The following is a 12973-nucleotide window of genomic DNA, read 5'->3' as shown; positions in this document are numbered from 1 at the left end:
AGAGAGTGGAGCAGGCAGCAGTCTCTGTCGATCGGCTAGAACAGAAAATCCAGTCCAAGTTATTTCGACACTAGAAGACAGGTGAAGTACTACCTACAAATGATAACAATTTATTACTTTAAGATGAAGAAGTAAACCATGTTCCGGCTGTGTGAAGTGCGGCTAAACTACTGCATCTATGCAAGCACCTGCTATCTAAGCAAAGTCAAATTCAATCAATTACATTTCTAAATATAAACTTTCTGTAATACCTTTATGTATTCCTGGCAAAACAGTCGTACAGACTATACAAAGTCCATAAGCTGGTCTCCAGCATGTGATATGTGCTTCTGAAGAGCCTGATTTATTTGTTTTGGAGATTATGTATCAGAATTTCAGGAGCAGGACCACGCCTCCAAACACGCTCCTTCCTGTTGTCATCTATATAGGTTCCTCCAGTTCTGCAAGCTGATCATTCTTGTTTACGTGCCCCTCCCTCCCTCCTTGTTCTCAATTCTTTAACTTCTTCATTTCTATTTAGTGCATGAGGATCTTCCAGGCCTGGGAGCCGTCGCCAGTCCCCTTCAAGGCCTTCCCCAAACTGCAGCTCAATTCATGTCCAAGCTTCACCTTTACCTACTAAAATGCTGTCAAACCTCAAATGAGGAAGTGGGCCCAGCGAGTGAATTTAGAGATCCCATTCCTCCCTTTCATATACGCTGCACAGCTACCAGAACTTAAACACTTAAACAACCACCCGGAACGTTTTACGACGTTAGAAAGTTATCTTTTTGACACACACACACAAAATACAACTGACTCCCACGATGCCTCCTGCAAGCAGTGGTCTACAGGAGGGCTCATGTTGCTCCTTCTGTAGGCTCCTGGCATTAAGACCCAGCTACCAGACATTGTCCCTCTCCAGCTTCCTCCTCCAGGGTGGGGTAACCCTATCCCAGGGTAGGGTACACTGGTCCCTTGGTCTTATTTTATCTATAGGGTTTGGGTGGCAGCCAGTGCTGCCCGATTCCCATCTATCAATGCTGGGTAGTGTCTGAGTTCGAGAGATAATGGCTAGATATAGTCGGACACACCTCAACACATGGCTTGTCTCTGGAACCAGACTCTGTTCCAGTATGAAGTTGCCCACAGTGAGAGGCGACAGACAAGAGTGGGCAAACCACAGTGTGTACAAAGCGACAGCATGTACGAGAATACAGATCAATGATCAAATTTATAATCGTATCATCAGATCTGGGGCCATGAATTATGGACAGCTGAGTAAAGAGAGTGCCTGAGCTGTCAACTGATCACCACTTGGTGGTGAGTTGGATCAGGGGAAGGGGGAAGATTCTGGACAGACCCGGCACACGCAAACATAAAGTGAGGGTGTGCTGGGAAAGTCTGGCAGGCCTTTGACAGCACCTGAGGGAGGCTGAGGACTCTGAATGGGGACTGTGCCTGTCATGGTGGTAATCCCCAAGCCAGACATCACAGGACAACATAGGTGAAGAGAGCCGTCAAGCTGAAGGAGGAGTCATTGGGCTGGATTAGCTTGTGGGACTTCGGAGGCAGCTGATAGGTACCTACAGGTCAAGTGGAACCCGACTTGGGCGGTACCCGAAACAAAAACCCAGGTGTGGGAAGAGTTCAGTCAGACTGTGGAACAAGAATTTTAGATAGCCTTGAAATATTTTTAGCAAATCGTCAGGAGACTGATGAGCAGAAAGCAGTGCTCCAGTGACACAGTGTACAGTGGAAGTGGGCTGCTGGTGACTTCAGCTGAGGATATAGTCAGGCAGTGGATAAAAGACTTAACCCCACTGACACACCTTCAGTGTGGGAAGCAGAGTCCGGGGACTAGAGGGAAGACTCGCCCATCAAGGGAGCGAGGCCACTGAGGTAGTTAACCACCGGTCGGGGGGGTTCCCGCAGGCGATACGGTCTCTCAATCACACCACCACACAGTACTGACCCACACATATGGTTCTTACACACACACTGGACTTTCTGGACTTTGGTTTTGCACAACACTGGTCACTATATTCTTCATTTCCGGTTAATACTTGTACAGCTGCTGTTATTGTGTATATATTTATTTATATTTCTTCATACATTCTTATATAGTTCTATATTGTGTATTTTGTTGTACAGTTATTTTATTTTCAACTTTAATTTATATATTTTATCTTATTCTTTCCCAGTTAAATTTACCCTTCATTCTAATTTGTGTTGTACAGTTATTTCATTTTTAACCTTAATTTATATTTTATTCCTTCCTAGTTAAATTTACCCTTTTTAATTTTTCATATTTATTTCCTATCTTATTCATAGCCTTTTCCTTTTTTGTTCTCTTTAGGTCACGAGCAGTTGTCCAAGCATTTCACTACATATCGTACTGTGTATGACTGTGTACGTGACAAATAAAATTTGAATTTGAATTTGAATTTCCTTGAGTTCCTGTTTCTATGGCAACCAGTATTTGTTATTCATCGTCAGAAGTTCAGAGACTGCCGGAGAAACATTTGTAAGTAATACAGCGTATAAACAGCACGCTCGGGCTACTGGTACAGCAGCATATTAACACTGCTGTGGGAGCAAAATACCTTTAGTTGCTTTAAGATTTTGAATTTTAGCACATCTCCACAGTGTGACACTTTTTACCTGGTTCCCTCCGTCAGAGATTGATCCATTATGCTCCCTGCTGCGCTGGCTTCTTGACAGGGCGGCACAGAGAGGACGAGGCTATAGGTCATCCCACCACCTGACTCAACTTAACGTTTTCTCACCTTCTCTCTGTCTCACTTGTTAGTTACTCCATCGACCGCCGCACTGACAGGGGCCACCTCTTCAACGTCTATCCGATGAATGGATCTGTGTTCCTGCTCAAAAGCCTGGACAGAGAGACGACTGCATGGCATAATATTTCAGTTGTTGCCACAGAGCTGAGTAAGTCCAGCAGGGTCTGGGACTGTCTGCACTGCTCATGTGATATATTGATAAAGAGTAAAACTGTTAGAGGAGAGGCAGTAGAGCACAGTCTGCCATGGAGGGGTTCAACAACAAGAATCAGACCCCGGAGTATAGCACACTGAATGGGCTGATTGGAAGTTAAACCACAAAGTTTGCACATTTACAAATAAATGAACATGTTGCTCTCATTTTAATGGAGAGAGATAATATCTAGAACAAACATATTACACATTACAAAACACTGAAAGATGAATTGCGTGTCATTGGGTGAAATAAATATTCGATGCCCAAACAAAGTATGACTTAGTACCTGGTGGAGAAAGCGCTGCTGAAAAGCCCAGCGGTAAGATATTTTATGTAGTTGGCCTGCACACATGTCAGGAGGGGGTTTGGCTCACTCCACTTTACAGACACTCTCTTAATACTTTATGTTGCTTGGCCGCTGCTTAGCATTTTCCATAAGATTGAGGTTTGGAGACTGGCCAGGCCCCCAAATAACCTTAATGTTAGCCACTCATTTGTCTTGGTTCTATATTTTGAGCCGTTGTCATGCTGGAAGACCCATCCATGACCTGTCTTCAGCATTGTGGCTGAGGGAAGGAAGTTCTCATTGCAGATTTATGGTACATGGGACCGTCCGTTGGTCCCTCTATCCTGTGGCATTAGTAGAAGAGCAACACAACACTTATTCCTAAACCTTCTCTGAATCATTTAGATGTTCAATGGCAAGTTTAATACAAGCTCTGTTTTCTTAAATCTATCTGCAAATTGGACAGATTGCATTTTATGAAAAAACATTGACAACATCATTTAGTCTAATCAGCAGTTGCCACATGATTATCTTTATTGAAGTGATGTGAGGGTGTGAGTATTTAAAGGTTGTTCTGTTATTCAAGATGGCTTCAATGTCAAAATGTAGCTTTTTCATTGGTTCCCCCTAAATATTTTTTAAAACACTGATCACAAATCTGGCCATTTTTAAAAATCTCTTTTCGTATCCAAAGCTTTCTCCTTTTTAGAACTCAAAGAAATGTGTTGCCCTTGCCCGAACCAGTCCATTTACCAGCTCCCATGCCTGTATATGTGACATCTTGAACAGGGGGACCTTGCGGGTACTATTATAAAATGGCCTGCATTTGTATAGCGCTTTTCTAGTCCCTAAGGACCCCAAAGCGCTTCACACTACATTCAGTCATTCACCCATTAACACACACATTCACACACTGGCGATGGCAAGCTACATATTATAAGACATTATAACATAGCCTCCGTAAAGCACACAGCATCATCAAGGACCACAGCCACCCAGCACATCAGCTGTTCTCCTTGTTACCATCTGGCAGACGTTACAGGAGCCTGTCTGCTCGGACTACAAGACTTTGAACAAGAAAAACAGTTTTGTTTTTACCACCGTACGACACCTCAAGCACAACACTTAAACACACACAACACAGCACTCAGAAGCTACCTGCAGCTTCACAAGTACTCTGTTTAATCTGCACTGGTCACTCCACTTTATTGTCATTGATATTTATATTTAAAAAGTGCAATACTGTGATTTTCTGCTGCTCATTCCTGTGCAATGTCCCATCTGCCCTCCCGTCATATTTCTTTTCAAGATTTTCTTATTTAATCACTAGTGTACATATATTTATATTTATAGATACATATATATTTAGTCATCTTTTCTCTTTTACCACGTCTCTAATATTTTGCTCCTTACTATTTTTCTATTATTTTCCATCCATCCATCCATTTTCATCCGCTTTGTCCGGGGCCGGGTCGCGGGGGCAGCAGCCTAAGCAAAGAGGCCCAGACCTCCCTCTCCCCAGCCACCTCCTCCAGCTTATCCGGGGGAATACCAAGGCGTTCCCAGGCCAGCCGAGAGATATAATCTCTCCAGCGTGTCCTGGGTCTGCCCCGGGGCCTCCTCCCGGTGGGACATGCCTGGAACACCTCACCCAGGAGGCGCCCAGGGGGCATCCTTGTCAGATGCCCGAACCACCTCAGCTAATAAAATAATAGAACCACCAGGTGGAGGTGGTTCTATTATTTTATTTTATTATATTTTATTATATTTTCTCCTACTGTATCATGCTGCAGAGTGACTGCTGCTCGTCAAACACATTTCATTGCAATGTTGACCCTGTGCTAACTTGCATATGACAAAAAAAATAAAACTGAAAACATACCAGTGGTGTTCTTAGTGACTGCAGTCCCAACTGTGAGATTGTTTTAAGTGTATTCTCTCTGAAGACACAAGTATAGAAATATCGCCCACCTGCCCCATTCAGTGTCTGTTATAGATGATGTCTTACAGAGTCTCATTACTTCTGATCATGGGAGGAGTTTTAAAATCCTCTTCATGTTTTTCTTTAGTTTTGATCAAATTTTCACCTTCTCTCTATATGCTGCACTGGATACAGCAGAGATGACAATAAAGTTTACTTTGAATATAAGCTTGGTGAAGCTGTTACATACAGACGGTTGTGAAGGTACTGGAAAAGTTGCAAAACCCCAAAGTGACAGATGTTTTTGTGCTTTCTGTGCCTCCAGATAATCCCCGTCAGAGCAGCAGCGTCAGTGTCTACATCCGTGTGCTGGACATCAATGACAATGCTCCCATGTTTGCCACTGTGTACGAAACCTTTGTCTGTGAGAAAACCAAGGCTGGCCAGGTACTCACATACTTCATGTGTTAGCTCACTGTGTGCTCTGGTGGCATCTTACTGACTTCAAAGCCTGATTAGAGCAGAGCGGTCCCAGAGCTGTATAAAGACTAGTGACTGAGCATCCAAAATGACACCTTACAGCTCTGCCTAATTTTTATATAAAACAGATGTTGCTATAATGATGGCACCCATTGGTTAGTGTGTTGTAATCTGACTGTGAAACAAAGAACGGCTACAAACCTGAGACTAGTGACTGTCACAACGGGACTGAACGGACTCATGCACAGGCTCTGAATTGAGAACACAAGAATCTTTATTCACAGCAACACCAGGTGATCTATTTACAAAGTGGGGGAATGACGGGCTCCGGGGATCCACACATGAACGGGGGGAAAGACGCTGGAAGTCCACACACACTCCGTCCATGCTCCACGCCTCACGCTCCTCCTCATACTCCACAGAAAACACGATAGCTCACTCCAAACCTCACACACTCAATCGCTCAGGTAACACAGGGGTCGGTCCAGGGAATCTGTTCACAGAAACACGAAGGGAAGATCTCTGGGAAAACACAGGAGTAAACTGAGCTGGGTTTACACTGACGAGAGTCGGCAACGGTCCAGCGATGAGAAACACAGAGCTGCCATCTTATAAAGGGACTGGAACACTGTCGGGTGATGAGCCACAGGTGTGTGATTGCGACCAGGTGCGTGGGCCAAGGGCAGGAGCCCACGGGTGAGCTCTGCCCAGGCAGAGGGAGGAGGGAAAGAGAGGGCGGGAGAGAGCAGGAACAAAAGCAAAACAAACACATGTAGCCATACTGAGCCGAGCGGGTAGGCACAGGGTCCCTGACGGTGACTGAGTGACTGGTTTCATCAGGAAGTCTTCACTAAAGCCATAAATCGAAAGGTGGTTTTCCCCCTGCTCTCCAGAACAGAAGCGTCAGTCACTTCTTCATCTTTGGGACTCATCTTTGCCTCAGTCTTTTGTACACAGTCTGTGGTTGTATTTGAACAAAGACCGAGATGGGGCGCTGTCTTGGCTCATGTTAGCTGCTAGTAGTGGAGCTTGAGTGATTGTTGTCAGTGTGATGATCACAGCAGCAAAGATGCCCCTGTGTGCACACAGAGGATGGGTCTTTTGATTTAACCTCTGCTGGTGTCTTTTCACTCAGCCATCTGTTTTCATTGTTAACAACAGACCAGGAAGCAAACGCACAAGAGAAGAGCAGACAATGACAACAAGTCAGCTATTTCATTACAACCTGCTTTAAACGCAGGTCATTTTCAGAGACATTCTCTGATTAACCTGACGGCAGAGGAGATGTAGAAAAGCTGCTAGTTGTTACCTCAGGTGACCCAGCAGGGCTGCACTGAAAGGAAACATGTATTAGATTTGAAATAAACACAACAATCAGGTACAAGCACTAAAATAGGCTCTGGCTCCATAGTTATGTCCTATTGTAGGGCTGATATTCGGCTTGTGTTGAAGGGATTGATTGGGGCGTAACATTTAAGCAGTTTTCATTTGTCAGTCCTCGTAACAATCACTGCATGCACACTGTGTGCTTGTAGATATCGAGTAAGCTTCTTCAAAGGTCCTTGAATGTGAGCACAAAAAATAAATGCTGGTTGTGGAATAAAATTTAAGTCACTAAAGTTTCTACTCTGAAAGCAAGTGGCAGAAAAATACACATTCAGATCGTGACAGGTTTTAATAACTGACTGGGTGGAAAAATCACAGACACACTTCCTTTCACATGTTTCACATGTTTTCTGTTTAAATGATGAACATTTCACAGACAGTCATTTTCATGTTGACCTCTCAGTACGACTGAGATCAGACGGTGGGCTTGTTTACAGTCTGCCTCATAATCAGAATGATGTGTCGGTCAGCAATGTTCAGCGATATCAGATGTCTCAGCTGCAAGTGATAGAAAATAATTATTTAGGCCCAGTTCATGCTGCCAGTTAAAGTGAGGCAGCGGATCCTTAGCGTGCCCTTGGATGGTAACAGAAATGTGATGAGTGTTTACACTGTCCAGATTTATCAGCTGTTTATGAAAAATGGCAAATTCTGGAGTCGGTCCTGTAGGCTGCTGATAAACACATAACCATGAGTGCAACACACAGACATGATCCTCATAACAGGCATGTTGTATGACACTAGCTCAGTGTGGACCGGCCTCCCAAACCTCTCAGAGGTTGTGCTAGTCTGCCCAGAGCAGGTGGCACTGTACTTATGTGTAGTGATGGGCTTTTATGAGTAAATTGCAGGACATGAAAAGTTCCAGAAAGGCTAGACTGAGCACATAATCCCCTTTTAGCATAAAACAGAAGAGCACTGTGATTGCATGAAGTCAGCTTTTATTATGGCAGCAACATTTAACTGGGTTTGATCAGTAAACATGGATAATTATAAGTAATAACTTGTTTGGAAGCACTGGTGTCCCCAACCACCACACTAACTTTAGCATTTAGTATAGACTTAGTATGTTTTCTCAACAAAAACAATGAAATTGAATGTTTTATGCAGCACTAGATGTAACTGTACTACTACACTCAACATGATTTATCACACAGTGTGTGTATCAAATGTATTAGTGATTAAAGTGTGATAGCTTAAAAGTGCATGTAAGGCGTGTGCACATTTCTGCAGCTGAGAAACTGAGCACTGGGGTTCTTCTTTAAGCTCATGTGCCATATTGTACATCTAACATCACACAAGAGTTAACAGGGTCACAAATCTGTATGTGCCCACACACACACACACACACACACACACACACACACACACACACACACACACACACACACACACACACACACACACACACACACACACACACATTAAGTATAACACAACAAATCTAGATCCAAGTCTCCCACAAAGTTGATTCTGTTCATCTGGACGTTTTTAGTGGAAGAAATGTTTTGTAACTCATTGAAGTGACGTCTTCAGTCTCAGCTGACTGCAGGTTTCCAACCTTATAAACAGGACATTTGTATAATGACTGAAACCAGCACCACTAAGGAACAATGGGCTGGGAGGTCATTTTAACCCACTTTGGTAAAGACTGCCTAACGCTAGTACGTGAGTACAAGCAAACAGCTTGGCTGGCTACAGGAGCTGCCTGAGATTCAGCCTCACATACAGAAGATGCAGGATTTACTCCTACAAGTCTGCAAATGAGCTCATCAGTTAAGAGCATCCGAGCAACTAAAATCCTCCAGATTTTGCTGCCGCTGGTCCTCTTACAACTCTGGGGTTCTGCCATACTTTCGTCCTTTAATCTCTCAGCCTATTCATCTGTCCATCAGTGTTAATCATTGATTTTTGTTCCACACAGAACCTCCAGTGCTTCCCTCAGACTCTTTGCTGTATTTGTTGCACTTGTGCATGTTTGCAGTACTGCCACTAATCTGTATTAAACCCTTTAATCTCTCAGCTAGTAATTCTCATTCAAGAAAATAAGACTAGTTAAACAAAATACTTACATGCAGTCACAATAACTAACTGCACCTGTGGATGAACAGCAGTTACCCAGGACCAACACATATGGGTACACACGTGTGTGTGTATATAGCTTTATGCAATAAGACTACACGCCTTTGGAGTGGGAGTCGTGGGTTCCACTCCCCACCAGGGCGTCTGTATGCCCCAGTCCCAAGTGTGATGGGAGAAGGATCGTTGGTGTCAGCGGAACTGAAAGATGGTCTTGGTAACTGGCTACGGCGGATCCATGTTTCAAGCTTGGCCATGATCCTGAGTGAAGTAACCTCTGAGAATCTACTAGATGATGTGAATGCAGCACCGAGACTAACCAGCTTATCTAACAAGTGAAAGAGACATCGATTCACTGATCTACAGCAAGGACATTGGAATGTCATTCAGATTGGAGAAGTATAGTCAGATGGTAACGAAGAGAGGAAAGGTAGTCAGAACTGAGGGGATCGAACTACCAAAGGCAACAGTGCAGACATCGAGGACAGCTACAAGTACCTGGGAATCCCACAGGCAAACGGGAACCACCAAGAGGTCGCTAGGAAAGCTGCAGCCACCAAGTACAACCATTAATCTGTATTAAAGCCTTTAATCTCTCTGCTAGTATTTCTCATTTAACAAAATAAGACTAGTTAAAGAAAAATACACACATAAATACACACATCTCTCAGCTGACTCCTCAGGACCTGCCTGACCTGCAGAGGGTCAGGCAGGTCCTGAGGAGTCAGCTGAACGGTAAGAACAAGATCCAGGCTACCAACACCTACACACTGCCCATGATCAGGTACCCTGCTGGGATAATAAGCTGGCCAAAGGTGGAGATAGAAGCCGCTGACATCAAGATGAGGAAGATCCTTACCATGCATGGAGGGTTTCACCCCACGTCCAGCACCCTGAGGCTGTACGGTAAGTGGAAGGAAGGGGGCCGGGGACTGGTGAGTGTCAGCACCACAGTCCAGGATGAGACAACGAACATCCAAGAATACATTGGGAAGATGGCCCCAACTGACCGAGTGCTCAGTGAATACCTCAGGCAGCAGAAACCCAAGAAAGAGGAGGGAGACGAGGAACCATCATGGAAGGACAGGCCCCTGCACGGTATGTACCACCGGCAGATAGAGGAGGTGGCTGATATCCAGAAATCCTACCAGTGGCTGGACAAAGCTGGACTGAAAGACAGCACAGAGGCACTAATCATGGCAGCACAAGAACAAGCTCTGAGCACAAGATCCATAGAGGCTGGGGTCTATCACACCAGGCAAGACCCCAGGTGCAGGCTGTGTAAAGATGCCCCAGAGACAATCCAGCACATAACAGCAGGGTGCAAGATGCTAGCAGGCAAGGCATACATGGAACGCCATAACCAAGTGGCCGGCATAGTGTACAGGAACATCTGTGCCGAGTATAACCTGGAAGTCCCGAGGTCAAAATGGGAGATGCCCCCAAGGGTGGTGGAGAATGACCGAGCTAAGATCCTGTGGGACTTCCAGATACAGACGGACAAAATGGTGGTGGCTAACCAACCGGACATAGTGGTGGTAGACAAACAGAAGAAGACGGCCGTAGTGATCGATGTAGCGGTTCCGAATGACAGCAATATCAGGAAGAAGGAACACGAGAAGCTGGAGAAATACCAAGGGCTCAGAGAAGAGCTCGAGAGGATGTGGAGGGTGAAGGTAACGGTGGTCCCCGTGGTAATCGGAGCACTAGGTGCGGTGACTCCCAAGCTAGGCGAGTGGCTCCAGCAGATCCCGGGAACAACATCGGAGATCTCTGTCCAGAAGAGCGCAGTCCTGGGAACAGCTAAGATACTGCGCAGGACCCTCAAGCTCCCAGGCCTCTGGTAGAGGACCCGAGCTTGAAGGATAAACCGCCCGCAGGGGCGAGAGGGGAATTTTTAAAAATACATTTGTATATCTTGGTCTTGTTTTGTTTGGTCCATACAAGCCAATGATACAATAGCACTTAGTTTAAAGAGCAGGCAGTTCACCCACACGTTAAAGGTTATTTGACAGAATTATTATTACATGCACAGCATTTTTATCCCACATTATAAGACCATATGATTCTAAGCTTGTAACAGCTACAAGCTTAGAATCATTTATAGAAACAAATTATCTATCTGCCCTGCTAGAACATTGTATATCTGGAAGTTTAAGACAATATAGACCCTTCCATTCAGTGAGGTCTCCTTTTCACACAGAAGTAACAGAACTCTCTATTTCACTATTAGTATATTAACATGTTATATGTTCATTCAGTATGTTAAACCCACAGCACACGTTATACTCATAGTTTTTGAATTGGTTTCAGCCTGAAATTCATCGAAACTGCATGAAGCTGTGTCGGCTTCTGTTGCCTTACACCGATTCTCCACCCAAAATCTATCTTTGGAGTATGAAACTCTCCGACCCTGCAGACTTGAAAGGTAGCTGTGGAACGTTGGTGTCATGCTGCTACACAGTGAACAGCAGCTGTTCACAGATTGATTTCAGCTACAATGGATGTCAACAGTGGCAAGTGTACACTGTTGGATAAAACATATCAAAACCAAGAAAGGTCTCAGATTACAGCTGTAGAATAATCTCCTCTCTTCATTGAAATTCTCCACATGAAATTTCCCACTCGTGGGACTAATAAAGGTATCTTATCTTAAACTCGGTGTGATCCTACATTTGTTGTTTTCCTAACATAAAGTTAAATACTCTGCTTTTGTGTCCTGCTGTTACATTTTCAAAGCAGGAAGCAGGTATGTAGCTACATTTGAATATAAATTGGTGAGTAAAGACATTAGAATACCAAAAAGAAAACAGCTTACTTCCAAAGAAGGAAAGGTTCATTAGTGCTGCTGTTAAAGTGTAAAGCAGCAGCAAAAGTCTAAATGGAGGTATCAAGTATTTGTTTTATTTGTTGTGTGTGATTCGGTAAGCTAACCACTGTTTCCTGTTCTTTTTCAAAGTGCTGTTTAATCGACTGCTGTTGCTGACAGAGATATTGATGTAGCACAGGCAGCAATGAGCCTGATCTATCTAAGCTGCTCACTTTGGCAGCTTTACAGACTCCACCATGATGCTCGTGTTGATCAATGATGATGTCTCTGGCAGCGGATCCAGACAGTGAGTGCTGTTGATGCTGATGAGCCATCATCCGGACACAAGTTTGCCTTTAGTCTGGCTCCAGAGGAGACTCACCACAGAAATTTCAGCGTCAGAGACAATGGAGGTAGGTGATCTGACACAATTATTCAAACTTGATTCTTGGGTATTATTTACTTAAATTGCATGAAACAAAAACTAAACCAAAATATTTTAGTAATGTAGGAAAAAATGCATAAAAACAATTTAAACGAATACAATGATATTTTTGCCTTAACTTGTTACTGATGAAGCATTTCATTTTCTTATAACAGTTGAAACTGAGAGACATACAGTGTAGGGCTCCTTGGGTTAGCCGCTCAGTCTACACCAAGGACCAAATCATATTTGTTCTGATTACTGTTGAATCCACATTGCAATTATGTGAGTGCACCAAAGAGCTTTACTTGACATGCCCACATCTGCCTCTGCCTCGGCTTGAGATTGATGGTAGCTGGGTGAGCATCTATCAATGCAGCACAGGTTGATTGATGTTAATCGTAGATATACATTTGAAGAGATGCTGCTCTTCATTGCATGAACACAGCCACCACCAGGGGAGCCAACTCAGATAATGCACGTACATCTGTTGAAGCAGAGGTCTATACTGACTTCATCATAACTTACTGCATTTTAAACCAGTGTTTAAATGGTTTGACTTATAACCCTTTACTCTAAACCATAATTCAGTCAGGCAGCTCATACTTGAAT

The 12973-nt window shown here is 44.0% G+C and overlaps 1 protein-coding gene across 2 annotated transcripts in view; it reads left to right on the top strand.

Annotated features, from left to right (window-relative positions):
* The window catches only part of cdh6 (cadherin 6), a 61765-nt gene that overhangs the window by 36494 nt on the left and 12298 nt on the right, over window positions 1-12973 (top strand). For both annotated transcript variants that reach the window (XM_085438016.1, XM_085438017.1), the window contains exons 8-10: window positions 2792-2928; window positions 5509-5630; window positions 12233-12350. In XM_085438016.1, the coding sequence (XP_085294142.1) occupies window positions 2792-2928; window positions 5509-5630; window positions 12233-12350 (377 nt within the window). The remainder of the gene's footprint in view (window positions 1-2791; window positions 2929-5508; window positions 5631-12232; window positions 12351-12973) is intronic.

This window comes from Copadichromis virginalis, linkage group LG18 (genome assembly GCF_057382275.1).
Source record: "Copadichromis virginalis isolate Kocher_CV1m ecotype Utaka linkage group LG18, C_Virginalis_male_GT1.1, whole genome shotgun sequence".
Taxonomy (NCBI): domain Eukaryota; kingdom Metazoa; phylum Chordata; class Actinopteri; order Cichliformes; family Cichlidae; genus Copadichromis; species Copadichromis virginalis.
This window is presented reverse-complemented; position numbering and strand designations above follow the sequence as displayed.